This window comes from Malaclemys terrapin, chromosome 3 (genome assembly GCF_027887155.1).
Source record: "Malaclemys terrapin pileata isolate rMalTer1 chromosome 3, rMalTer1.hap1, whole genome shotgun sequence".
Lineage (NCBI taxonomy): Eukaryota > Metazoa > Chordata > Testudines > Emydidae > Malaclemys > Malaclemys terrapin.
In genome coordinates, this window is record NC_071507.1 from 4,154,342 (window position 1) to 4,169,191 (window position 14,850).

A 14,850-nucleotide genomic window follows, 5' to 3' on the forward strand; every position below is an offset into this window, starting at 1 on the left:
GTGCCCAGAGGGACTTGGCAGTTTTGTAGAGCCCACACTGAAGACCATGCCACTGTGTCTTTGCTACTATTGTTAGCATGTCAGATTAAACCTAGCACAGATATGCCTATCCAAGGTGCAAATCATACCTTTGAATGCAGCATAGACATACCCACAGTATAGACTTTGTCCAACCTGCTGCTCATTCTAAAAAGATTGTATGTTTACAAAAACATAATTCTTGGACACTTGATTTTCTTTAAGAGGGTGCCTTGATTCCACTCTGCCACCCGTATCTTCCTGATACTAACCTGCATGGTGGGAATATCTGAGAATGCTGTTCTTATATTTATCGGTTATATCTAACGCAAAATACTATACACCCTCTGCAGCATGATATGCAGACACAGATGTAAGACAGGAGTACCACAGCTAGAGTTAGCAATGCAAAACAGCAGGCAAAGCAACACAATAAAAGATTTAAAATAATCTTATGCGTTTTTTTGCACTTCTCTATTTGTGTTCATCCTTCCATCCTTAAAAAAGTAGGTCAATGAAAGAGGGGATGCATAGCAGGAAATTTTGGGGTGAGGGGACCAGAAATTATCCTTATCCTTCTTGATGGGCATATTTTTTAACCGTTAATTTTGTAAAATAAGAGCAAACAAAAATGAGCACACCTAAAACATGAAAAATATTCGATGCCTGTAAAGCAGTAAGCTTCAGCACAAGAGGACACTTACCTGGTTCTAGTTTTATTACTTTAATTGCCGCTAGCTCACCCGTGTTAACATTCCGAGCCTATAAAAGAAAAGAGAAAAGTATACTGAAGAATATAAAATTAAGATAACGTGAAGAGTTCATGCCAGAGCAATTAAAAACTCACTACATGAACTAAACATTCATTTAAATTTTTTAAACAAAAGCAGTGTTTTACAAGTCTGTGCTAAATTAAAACATTTTGCAGATTTATATGTTACATCAGATTTACGATTAGTTTAAGGTTAGGGGATTTTTCAGTTAAATGTGCTACTGTAATTAAACGTAATTGGCCATAAATCATCTATTTTGATTAGCTAAATAAACATTGCTGTGCAGTTAGCCCTATTACACTATTTAGAACTTCTTTTAAAGTATGATCCACATGACTGTCTGAGAAGCCAAACGTCATAGAGAAGTCCTTGGCTTCAAGAAACCACACACCATAATCCAAACATAATGCATATTTTAGAATACCCAGCCTTTTTTTTTCCTTCTTGCCCTGCCATCTTTTCAAACAAAATGGTGAACTATGCATTAATTCTTAACCGTACTCTCAAGACTGAATTTTGCAATCACAACCTGGAAATCTTTAACGAGTTTTATATGGACATTTCTCTCAAGACTTTTTCATGGTACATTTATTTTCTAATTACAAAGAAAGCTATCTTGCAAGGACACTAAACAAAATTAATTTGGAATAAAGTGTGTGCTTTGGCACATCAGACGTAAATTATGCAGCAAGGGCTAGGAATTATGCTGTATTGATGCTCTGTAAACGTGTGACATGCTGGGAATTGGGACAGGTTGCTTACAAAACAGTTCCAGCCTACACGGCTCCCAAACTGGGGCATCAGGAGGGATGTAGCAGTAAGTACACTGTCTTGATGAAAAGCTGCTTCCATCCAAGGCTCTTGAATTTTGTTGCTTTTAAGACAGTACTTCAACCTTTTCCGCTCTGTATTCTACTACTTACCCCTACTTCCCTACCCCCACCCACCCACAGTATCTTCTTCCTGTGAAGCCATTAAAATCAGCTGAGGAGTTAGAAGACAGTATGAAAAGAGCCCCCCCGCTGTCCCAGCCTAATATATGCAGCAACTTAATTTTGAGCAGCATCCTAGAAAACTTACATGGCAATTGCTCAGCATCAGAATTACATTCTACATTGGGGTGCTGTTATGCAAAAACGTACCTTATATTAGAGTAAAAAAATTAATCAAAGCTAAATTTTAAGACGACATTAAAAAGAAACTCAAATAGGGTAAACAGCCTCCCCCCTCCCCCCTTAACTAATCATCTAGGACCACTGCTTGGAAGAATTTACTGGTCCTTAAAAGTATTTTGTATAAGACCACCAGTGTGTTTCCAGCCCTGGCAAGTCATGATATAATGCACCTTCAGACTACGTTTAGAATATCAGTTCACTTTTCCACCCTTTCAATTACAACATGATGATAGCAGATAAAATTTTCAAGTCACTTAAGACCAGCTTTACAAAGGTATTAAAGTGCCTAAAGAAGAAGATATCGATGAGTTGGATTTTTAAAAGTTTCTAGACATCTATCTGTATCTTTAGGCTCCTAGGTATCTTTAAGTTTCTAAGGGCCAGATTTTTAAGTCCCACTGATTTACAATAAAACTTAGGGTCCTAGGTCATGTTTGAAAATGGGACTTTGGAGACTATTAAAAAAACTGAGCTGCTATCTCCATCACTATGCTTGTGAAAGCATGAAATTCTACCTATCAAATGATATAAAGCCTCTCCTAACTGTAGTGGTGTGAGAGATGAGCTTGTAAACTCACGTTTGAACTGGAGTTGAGAAAACAGCAAGATGTTAATCAATATGTGAAACAAGACACCTGTCAACCTGCCAAGCCTAGAAATAAATTCTGCAAGCCAGTGGGAAAACACAATAATCTCAGATTTCCATCTTTGGTTTTCTACCCTTAAATTAGAGTGAATAAATAAAGACTCGGCACACCACTTCTGAAAGGTTGCCGATCCTGGTATAGGCCAAGCCCCAAGCAAAAATCAGTCAATGACTTTACTTAGCCCTGGGAGAAGCTCTCCCATTGGCATAGGTGGCGTCTTCACTAAGCCGCTACAGCGCTGTAAGTGCAAATTAGCCTTTAGTGTTTGGCAGGGACCAAAGCTTGCATAAGGGATAGATGGCTGAAGATCAAACAGGATAAGACAAATAATATTTGTTGGTTAAAAAAGCAACCAGGAAATATGCAGACACTACAAAGGAAGGTCTGCATTCATCTTCTGTTTGCACTTGCAATCAAACCAACTCCCAGCTACTTCTGATGATCAAGAAATAACAATGGCCAAGACTGTTTCCCCCCACCCCCCTATTTATATATGGTTGGGAGCTTGCAACTGCTTTTTTCAAATGCAGACTTCACTACTGTTGCTCATGCCTTTCTAAACTCAAGATTAGATTATGGCCGGGGTTCTCAAACTTCACTGCACCGCAACCCCCTTCTGACAACAAAAATTACTTCACGACCCCAGGAGGGGTGACCCAACCCCACTGCCCTGGGTGCTGTGGCCACAGCCCGAGCCCAACCACTCCAGTCGGGGGGCCTGCAACCTGAGTCCTGCCACCCAGGGCGGAAACCCTTGGGCTTTGGCCCTGGGTAGTGGGGCTTGGGCTTCAGCCCCGGGCCCCAGCAAGTCTAAGCCAGCCCTGATGACCCCATTCAAAGGTGGTTGCGACCCACTTTGGGGTCCCGACCCACAGTCTGAGAACCACTGGTTTATGGTGATGTGCTCCACATAAAGCTGCATCTTAAATCCATCCAGAAAATCAAACTGATGCAGAAGTCATCTGTCCATTTGTTGACTCATCTCACCATGAGTATATTACAGTTATTTTCCATGATCTGTGTTGACTGCTACCTTTTTTCCAGATGGAATTAAAGATGTTGGCATTGGTTTATGCAGCCTATATGGCTTTCTACCAAATGCAGCATCCGCATGCAGTCACACTGGCAATTTTGATATGTTCCAAAACCATAGCAAAAATATCTATACTAAGTCAGTCTAAGATCAACACTGCTATAGACTAAACCTTCACATCTGAGGAAGTTTCTCAGCATTTTAAGGCCTCGTCTACAGTGAAAAGTTACGTCATCATAGCTACTTCAGTCAGGGGAGTGAAAAACACACCCAACCAACATAGCTGTGCCAACCTACCCCCCTAGTGCAGAGGTAGCTATGTTGACAGAAGAATGCTTCCGTCAATGTAACTGCCATCATTCATGGCAGTGGTGTTCCTCCACCAACAAAAAAACCCTTTCCCTTGATGTAGGCTGTGTCTACACTATAGTCTCTACAGTGTAGACATAGCCTAAGTAACCTTTGAGAGACATTAGTTCATCGACCAGGGCCTGGGTTACACTACAGTTAGGTCAACATAGGGCAACTTACGTCGACCTAATTATGTCAGTGTACACACTACAGCCGTGTCCCGCTGACGTGAGTATCCTACTACACCGACATAATAACGCCACCTCCATGAGAGGCACAGGGCTTTTGTCAGTGTAGTTATGGAAATGCATACTTACATAGGCTGTTGGCTGTCTTGTCAATTTCAGGGCTCCAGCCTGGGCAGCTAGAGCCGGGATGCCCCCAGCTGCTCACCCAGCTCCCCGCTCAGAGAGATGAGAAGCCCAGGTGGCTGCCCCCAACTCTCAGCAGTGAACAGGGAGGCAAGAAGCCCAGGCAGCTGCCTCCTGCTCCCAGTGGGGAGCAGGGAGGTGAGAAGCCCAGAGAGCAGCTGGGCTCCCAGCGGGGAGCTGCACAGAGCTGAGAGCCCTGGCTCTCAGCCCCCCAACACTGCCCCTCTTCAGTCGGTGGAAGCGCTCCTCGGGATGACGTGCACCACCAACAGAAGGGTAGCGTGGACATCAGCCATCACAGTAATTACTGCAGTGACTTCAGTCTGAAGTGTAGACACGCTCTGGAAAATAGTCAGGGTTCCAGATTAAGAAGTTAAATAAAACAGGTACCTGGTCAGAAACAAAGACTATGAATGTGTCTATACAAATGCAAGAGGCGTAAAGTAAAAACAAGTTAACTAGAATGCCTCTCAATGGAAGAGGATCTTAATATACTCGGCATTATTGAAAAAAAGAGTAGAATGATAAATCAGTGGAGTACTAGAATATCTGGGTGTAAACTATACAGGAAAGACTGATTAGGCAAATGAAGTGGAGAAGGAGCACTGTACTTAGAAGATTCTACAGGATTTAGCAAGGTAAAAATGGAATGGAAAGGACCACACAGTTGAATTTTTCTGGACATGAAGCCCAAAGCTGTAAGAGTGTGTGTGTAAATAATGAGGGGTGTGCGTGTATGTATTTATTTATTTAATATTAATTAGTAGGCCTATACTACTGGCCTCCAGATCAAGAAAAGGATATTGAATGCACAATATTGAGAGAAATCAGAGACTGCAAAAATCTAAGAAAAAAAAAACAATGGCGGACTTCAGCTACCAACATAAACTGGTCAAATGGCACTATAAGACAAAGTTTAAAGAAGCAATGTCTCAACGCTTTAAGCCAGTGCTTCTTGGAATAGCTAGTTCTACAGCACAAGAGCAGAGGCTATTCTTCACAGTCTTAAATAACAGTAGTTGAACCACTGAGTAATAGTGACAACAATATAATTAGGTTCAACATCCTAGGAAGTAAGATACCAAGAACTGACATAGTGACACTAAATTTTAGAAAGGGGTATACAGACGCCCCCCGACTTACGCATTCTGTTCCAGAAAGCCTTGCGTAACTCGAATTTTGCGTAAGTCGGAAACATATACCAAAACATTATGCAAAAATTTCCGCAACTCAGTCCTATTTCTGGCTTATGGAACTTTTTCCATAAGTGCAAATTTGCGTAAGTCGGGTCTTGCATAACCCGGGGAGCATCTGTATTTCAATAAAATGAGGCTAGTCAAAGACTTTAGATGTGGCATGAATGCTATTTAAGGAAACCATAGCAGGTATTCTTGAACAAAAATGGAATCAGGATGGCAAGAAGTAAACCCATTTGGCAAAACAAAAAGCCTGAAAGGTTATTAAGCCAAACAGATCCTTCAGTTTGAATATCTAACCCTAGTGAAGCTAATACACAAGAACATAAATTATAGCAGGCAATACGTAAAAGGGAAATTAGAGTTAAAATGGAAGTCAGAGCAAATAGCTAGGCTCTTCATTATTGGTATTTACCAATTTTCCCAGAAATATTCCCATTGGTTTTTTGAAACAGCCAGTATTCAGGTCCTACTGATTTTGACCTGAATTTTGGGACCCAGAAATGTTTTGCAGGAGACGAAGATGGGGGTTTGCTGAAAAGCCGGCAGGGTCCAGCAGGGGTCTCTGTCTAGAAAGGGGTTTTAGTACTCATGAGCCAGACTATCACTTCCCTCCTGAATGCGGAAGCCAGTACCACCTGACTGCTGCAGTGACGGGGCTGTCGGGAGCAGAAGGCTGTACCCCAGGCATACTAGCTCCCTGCTGAACAGCGCCTACTTCTGAGGCCAGCCCTTCAGAATGGGAGTCGACAGAGCTGTGCTGCGCAGCTGCAGCGATCAGCCCTAGGGCACAGAACCCCGTCTGCTTTCCCTCCATTACCCTGTCAGACAGCCTGTACATGGGAAGCACATGGGGCAGCACTGAAAGACCAAGTGGGCCAGGATGGGACTGTGACGGGATCCCTGGGGTACAACATGGAACTGGGGTACTGCTGCGCTACCTTCACGCCCCAGCCTGGGCCATCTCTTACAATGCTTTGCTAGTGACAAACAGCAAACCCCTCCAGATGCTCTTATCACTTAGCACAACAGTGTGGAGTCCCACACCCAGCTAAATTGCATGAATGCTCCCTGAGCCACTCCCGAATCATACAGAGACAGGCACAAGTAAGTCTCCCAAGCCCCCAGCCTTGCACCCCCAGAATATACTGTCTTGCCCTGGTCAGAAGCCTGACCAGTATAAGTTTATTATCCAGTCTTCCCCTCCCTTGATGTGGAGAGGACATGCACTAACCTTTGTAAACTGAGCTGAGATTTCCCAAGCACTTCAACCAAAACACAGTTTTAGGTAAAATATAAAACAGATTTATTAAGTACAGAAAGATAGATTTTAAGTGATTATAAGTGGTACTTACCAAAAAAAACAAAAGGTAAGCACAGTGTCTAAAATTTTCAACCTTATTAGACTAGGCAGTATTTGGATCAAGCAGTTTCTCTCACCCCACTGAATGCTGCAGGTAGGTTACAGTTCTTAATACACAGGCTTCCCCTTTAAGCCTGGGACCAGTCTCTTGAGCGCAAGTCTTTGTCTTCCCAGTGTTCTTGTTAATTCCAGCATGGGTGGGGGAGGAGAAAGGCAAAAGCATGATGATACCGTACCACTGTCCCCTATTTTATATCCTCAGTCCATGTGCCTGGAAAACACCAGCCCAGACATGTCCCGGCAGGCTTTGCTAAGTCACAGAGCGAAGCAATCCCCCATTGTGTGATGCTTGTACAGCCCTCTTACAGCATTGTAAATCCCATATTTACAACTCCCCTACTGATTATTGATCACTTAACACCTTCCTGGGAGTGGATCACCTCCTTTGTTGTCACTGGAGAACTGGCAGTGGGTGACTCTCAAACTTGCAACATATTTCAGCAACAACCATACCGCTAAGCCTCATAACTTCATACACACTAACGATATAGATATTTTGACAGAACAGTGGATTTCAGCAGATCATGACATTTCCATTCCTTATGTGGCATACTTTGTACAAAACATATCGTAATTACATGACAGTAGTGAATATGTGGGTTCCAAGGTGCTGCATTGAGGTACAGAGTGCCACAGAGACTCTGTCTGGGGTAAAGCCTTCAACTCCCCTCCTTATCCGGGCCCTTCCATTCACCTCCTCTGCAAGCAGGGGAAGAAAAAAAGGCAGGGAGTCGGGTCCTGGAAGCTGAGACTGCCCAACTGCTTCATGGCGAGTAATCCCCACTCCCCATGGATACCAGGCACTCTTCCCCCTCCACCCCATATCTCCATGAGTATCGGGCATCCTTCCTTTCTCCCCCCTGCCCCTTTTGTTCCTGGTTTTTACCAATTTTTCTCCTATTTTTTAATAAAACCCAATAAATTCCCAGGACATTTTAAAAAATTAAAAAACCAAAAATGAATGGCCTTACAAATAGCTAATGACATTTAAAAAAAAAAACACAAGAAATTATGTAATTATTTCAGAAGCAGGATGCCTGCAAAAGAATTGGTGGGTCTGCTGGATCACCAAAGTTAAACGGAGCAATTAAGGAAGACTATGGACACTACTGAGAAGATAGAAGATTTATTTGTATCAGTCTATATCACAAAAGTTGTTAGGGACCGGTCCTTTTCTTGTAATAAAGATAAGGTGCTATCAGAAATTGAAGTGTCAAAAAGAAAAGGTGCTGAAGTAATCATATCATTAAAAGCAATAAGTCACCCGGCCCAGAAGGTATACATCCAAGAGTTCCGAAGGAGATTAATTATGAAGTGGCTGAGCTGTTAACAAAAACATCCAATTTTTCATCAGAAACAACTTTTGTGCCAGAGGGTTGGAGGGCAGCAAGTATTATACCCATATTTTAAAAAAGTTCTAGGAATGATCCCGAGAATCACAGATCAAAAAGCCATATGTCTACTTGGCAAACTGGTTGGAATTCATAATAAAATACCTGGAAGATCATGACATGATCAGGTCTAATCAGACAACATAAGCTCCCAGCCTTATAAGACAAGAACCCTGGGGATATTAAATTAAACAGAAAAGTGACAAATTCGAAAGTGAGGAAGGAAATACTTTTTCACGCAATGCATAATTAGACTGTGGCACACTACCACAGGAAGTCATTGGGTATGTCTTATACTACAGCTCGGAGCAAGCCTCCCAGCCAGGGCAGACAGATTAATGCTTAACACTCGAAATAGTTGTGTGGACATTGTGGCACCAGCAGAGGCTCAGCTAGCCATCTGCGCTCAGACCCAGGGGTAGGATGGGCTTAAGCTCAAGTGGCTAGCCAGAGCCTCTGCAGTGCTGCAATGTCCAATCTCTACTAGGGATTTGAATGAGACATCCATGGCGGAGTGAATAATCCCATTTCTCCCTACTGTGAATCTTGTTCCCCTACTGTGCGGTTTCTTGAACCCTCCTCTGAAGAATATGCCACTGGAAACTATCAGAGACAGGACACTGAACTAGGTGGACCACTGGTCTGATTCAATCTGGTAATTCTACATTCCTTAGGGGGCTGTATACCATACACAGTACCACCAAACAAGGAAAAGTGGGATCATTTCCCACTAAACTGTAGGTGAAATGAGGGGAGGGGGGACTATCTCTAAAAGGCACCTATTGGTACACATACATAGGCACTTAGAGTAATTACATGATCTTTTATTGGTATCATCTTCAAAAAAATTAGAGGCAGTAAGTTAACAAGTTTCTCTCCTTGAATATTCAGGTCCACTATTCCCCACTTTCACCACAATTTGTTACAAACAAGATGCTGTCAATTATCAGTTTCATCTTTGCTCCACCTACCTACCAAATAGGATGCTTTCTGAGATTTAACATAAAGAACTAAGAGCAAGTTTTCTGCAAAGATTTTCTACAGTGCAGAAAGGGCAAAACCACAACTTTCCCTTACTGAAATCAAGGGACATTGCCTGTAACTCAGGAGGACAGAGTAGTGAAACTGTTTTTTCAGAGAAGGAAAATCATTAGTTAATTCCTCATTTGAGATTTTTACAGTAGTGAAACCCAGAAACAGTAGAGACATGAAAACAAACTTACATGTGCCAGCAGAATATTTTTCACCCTGCCTAATAGGTGTCAGTTAAACTTTTCCCAAGCCCTTTTTAGCTATATGGAATTCCGTTCTATTCTTTTCTTATACCACACTCCTCACTGTAGAACTTAAGCACCTTTCAGTAGCAGCCTAATTACATATCTGCTGTGTGTTGTTTATTCTCTCTCCTCAGGAGGAGGAAGCATGTGCATTAGAATATCTTGTTTTGGTAGGGTTTGTTTTGTTTTGTTTTAAATAGGGGTTGCTATGCATTTACGTTAAAGCACAGTCAAAGAAATGCACTTTGCATTTGGAAGTGGTGAGGTTTGGGATAGTCCTTAGTTCCTGCAGGAGTTCAGGCTAGCTCCCAAGAAAGTTCTGTGTCTCTAACATATGTGTTTTACCCTTATTGTAAAACACTGTGCCATAGAAGTATGCTTGTCAACCACAGTCTTAATCCCAGAGCTTTAGGTGGTCTTTTAGAAATCCTGGGGCCAGCCATGGACCACCACAAAGATAAGGACAGAGACCTTGAACTTGATTTGAAATTATGTGGGAAAATAATTTAGAGAGCGAAGGACAGGTTATGTGCTTGCAATAGCCTATGTTACAAAGGAGATGCGCTACAGTGTTCTGTACTACTTGGAGTTTTCTAAGTACTAAATCATGCCCAGAAACATTGTGTTGCTGTAGTCCAACAGAGAGATCAGAAAGGTGTAAATAACTGAGGCCTTGTCATCATCCACCAGGACGAGTCTCCTAGCCAACTGGAGATGACAGAAAGTATTACTCACAGATGCTTCTACGCGAGAGCTTAGAGTTAGTGAGGAATACAAGAGTTCTCTTAGACTTCAGGAGAAACAGAGCAACTGTGGCTATGTACCTTCAACCAAAGGGAACTGCACAATGACTACAAACTCTTCAAAATGCCTTCCTCCTCACCAACATCATTTCTGTCTTGCAAAGATTCAGCTTCAGCCAGCTGTTCTTCCTCCATGAATTGATCTTGTCCAAGCACCAGAACATCTTGGTGACAGAAGAGTGGTGGTAGGTAGTAGAGCTGCATATTACTGGCACTTGAATCCATGTCATCTGACCACTTCACCTTGTGGTTGCACATAGATATTAAAAAGGACCAGAAAGAGAATTGATCCTTGTGGAATTCCACAAATGAGGTGGAGTACGGGATTTGATGGAAAAGGATCCAATGCAAAAATTATCCTGGCAGAGGTGACTGCAACCAGGAAAGCAATTTTGATGGAGTAGACTAAGTGGCTTGAATGGCAAATTTATTAAGGTATATAAAACTGATTAATATTATGATGAAACCACAAGTTAAAATTAAGCGTCCATAGGGTACCTCTGAGATGCTGCCTGCAGGAATCTCTGAAGTACAGCTCTACTCTGAAAATGACTAAAAATGATAATATCTTACTCATTAGATCCACTCTGTGTTTAGACAAGGTCATATCTGCTATCTTTGGAAACATAAATAAGTTATTACTTTTTACTCCGGTTAGCACTGCAGACACAACACAGCTCGGGGAAAGGGAGAAAGATTCTAATGTTGCTTTGCATCCTCCACAGAAATATTTACGAAGTTCCATTTACAGACCTAATGAGTTATGCCTATGTAAACCATCAAGGCAATATAGTTTCAATGGAGAAAGGCACTCTCCTCATAATTTGATGTGCAATACTTTTATTATCTTAATTTGCATATTCTGGAATGAGTTTGCATGGTTGCTGGTTAGAAAAGATATATTCTTCCCTATAAACCAAGCATATTTGATATGGAAACTATTGCAGAACAAACACAAAACCTCACACATCCATTTTTTACAGACATTCCATTATCATCTCCAATTCCTCTCTCAAAACCCACTTCAAGGGGGCTTATCAAATGTAGCCTTATGTATTAACTATAAGAAAAACGGTGTATCCCTCAAATAATGTGCACTAGCACATTTCTGGACACCATATAAATAACAGAACTGACCCAAACAACAGCAGGATCTTATTGTCTTGACCCACGTCCTCATCTCTCTTCACCTTCGCCTCAGCTCTGTCCATACTACCTACTCTTATTTTAAATTGTAAAATATCCAGGGCAAGCACTCCATCATTTTTTCTAACATAAACACAGCTACATATCTATTTTTGTAACATACTAAATACATCTATGGCTATAAAGAAAATAGTGACCATACAGTGGTATATCCAGGTTGAAAATCCAATTAAAAAAAGACAAGGAAATCTAAGGATTTCAAGAGACACCACATTGCCCTGACTCTACCTTCTCAATAACTTTAAAACCTTTTTTTTTTTTTTTTGGGGGGGGGGGGGGGAGGAGGGAGAGAAGGGGGTCAGGTCAACAAGTAGCAAGAGTGTCCACATTAAGGAGACTGTCCCCATAGGAAGGCAACAAATATAATGGCAGCCCGATCCCAAGTTAACGCCCACGTAGTCACAACTGCATGGATACTGAAGTAATGGCAGAACAATAAGCCTGGCCAACTCCAATCCTAAGACATAAAAGAACCTGCACAACACAATGAATCTAATTTAATCTTATCCTGGAACTTGCATGTACATGGTGAACATGAATCCATTTTTCAGAACGGAACTTATATGTCTGAAGGTAGATCAAATCAGGAATGGTACTGACTTTATTAGCCACCAACAGAACACTGAACTGAAGATTATGATGACTCAGCCAATGCCCTACTGCTCCCAACAGACCCTTGCCAAATCCAAAACAACTTAAATGTAACATACATAAATAATCATATTATAATTGGAAAAATTTCATTCTACAGTTTGAGGTCATATCTTTTAAGGTTAACCAATTGATCCAGGTTTGCTGATTTGCATACATCTTAATATCTCATTTATAATGCTGAAAACACTTGATCAAAGAAACAAACCAAAAAAATCACTCCAGTTACTGGAACCATTTCAAAGTTATGAACTACACTGGAAGAAAGCTCAGCCAGGTTCCAAGTAGCATACTGAGGGAGGACTTGAACACTGAGTAAATGTACTTTGAAAAAGTCACAAGCCTAATCACACTAGATATTAGCATATAGATAAGGAGCAGGGACAAGGGAAAAACAAGCTCATTTTCTACAGAGCTACCATTAAGAGCAGGTGATTTGGCAAAAAGAGCCCAAAATCTGTGTTAATATTTCAATGAGATCAGGTATAACTGAGATTCTGCACACCAACCTAAATTGGTTTTATGACTATTCAATTAAAAAAATTTAAGGTGGAATCAGTGTTGCTCACACACAACAGAGCATTAAACATTAGAAAGCCAGAAATGCTTAGTGAAGGTCCCCCCACATATACCTTAAAAGAACATTAGTGTTGCAAGAAAACCAAAAAATGTTAAGGTAAAACTTCCAACACAACACACAGAAAGTTTAGTTCTGCCCCACACACATGCAAGCATATGGAGACAAAGTAAAATAAATGTGTGTGTAATGCCACTTGTGCTGGACACAAAATGGGAATGTGATTATGGAATTTTTTTTCATGTTAATTTAGTGAGTTCCTTGTGGCAGCTTTAAGGGAGCAAAGTTAAATCTGTCTGGTTAACATTTCCTTAACTGGGGAGGGTATTATAACAGACATTCTTTTAAGCGGTATGCTTAGCCAAATATTTCCTGATTTTCCAACATTTGTGTTTACATTCTGAAGTCTCATGTTCTGGAGGGGTATAGAGAGTAGAAGACACTGTTATACAGTAGCAAAATTACCTTCACCTTAACAAATTAATCAGTGGAACAGGTGATATTAGAACTCATGGTCTCCTGACTCCCAGCCAGGTGAACATTCTGTAAGCTAAAGGTCATTTTGAAGGAAGCAAGCAACATATTCATCTGTCTGATCCTTGTTCCCCACTAAATTCAGAGGTGAAAATGGTGCTGAAATTATGTCAGAATGCAGTTAAGGGGTCTGCACACCATGCTGGCAATGTATAAGTGCACCAACATCACTTTGGGCTGGTCTACACTGGGGGGGGAGGGGAGGGAGATATCGATCCAAGATACACAACTTCAGCTACGTGAATAGCGTAGCTGAAGTCGAAGTATCTTGCATCGAATTACCTGGGGTCCAGACGGCGCAGGATCGATGGCCGCGGCTTCCCCGTCGACTGCGCTACCGCCGCTCGCTCTGGTGGAGTTCCGGAGTCAACGGTGAGCGCATTCGGGGATCGATATATCGCGTCTTAACGAGATGCAATATATCGATCCCGGATAAATCGATTGCTACCCGCCGTATCGCTACCCGTATCGGTGGGTAGCGAAGACGTACCCTCTGTCATCTCATTCTGAACTCCAAAAAGGTTTAATAACGTCTCATATTTTAAGTGATGGGACCTTTTTTCCTTTCACAAGTTTTCTCCTCGGCATGAGCAATTCAGAACAGCTTAGTTTGAAGTGCTCAGGTTCTTCCACACAAACTCTATGCTGACCTTATCTACCCATTTTCAGATCAATTTGACTTTTCTTTAAAATTTTAGAGAATGCATTATGTGGCTTTAAATGGAAATGTGGGTGAAAGCTTAATAATAGATTCTCTGAAAAATTACTGTACATGTGTTCAGAGGTTATTAACACAGTGCTAGATATGCTACTGTGCTCATATCCCATTTGGTTGTGTTATCCTTTTTCTTCTGTGACTTGTTTTCTGGTGCATTTGAACAAAAATGTGATGCTGACATATTAATGTAGCTGAGACCTGACTGAAATGAGCAATTAACACCTGAAGGGAGGTCTCATTTCTTGGAGGATAGAATTAGGGAGCTAAACAGAACACTGGGTTTAAAAAGAATGTCTGAGCCAACTAAGATAAGTGGGAGAACATCTAGGGAACCATTTACTAACAATGGACAAGGTAAGTTAGAAATGTAGAGATGATGTAAAGATCAGGTTCTACATAAACAGCACATTGACCAAGCATGCGGTACAGCGATTGGGTCCTGCAAAGTGACCAAGACTATCCAAAAATATATGATCTAAAGTATAGTAAATGCAATGAAATGTGTAAATGTATACGAAGGGAGAGTGCTGCTGTGTAACTTTTGATGTGTGGTATGCTCTCGACCAGGGGTAGTCTATTTTTTGTCAAGGTCCAAATTTCTTGGTCAATGTATAGTCAAGGTCCAGACTCCAGTGAAAATAATAAAAAAACAATGATAATAACAAACAACAAGATTTCAGGCTTCATACAAAAGTGTCCAGATTCG

At 41.4% G+C, this 14,850-nt stretch overlaps 1 protein-coding gene across 2 annotated transcripts in view; it reads right to left on the bottom strand.

Annotated features, from left to right (window-relative positions):
• The window catches only part of MAP4K3 (mitogen-activated protein kinase kinase kinase kinase 3), a 122,808-nt gene that overhangs the window by 107,020 nt on the left and 938 nt on the right, over positions 1–14,850 (bottom strand). For both annotated transcript variants that reach the window (XM_054021282.1, XM_054021281.1), the window contains exon 2: positions 723–780. In XM_054021282.1, coding sequence (XP_053877257.1) covers positions 723–780 — 58 coding nt within the window. The remainder of the gene's footprint in view (positions 1–722; positions 781–14,850) is intronic.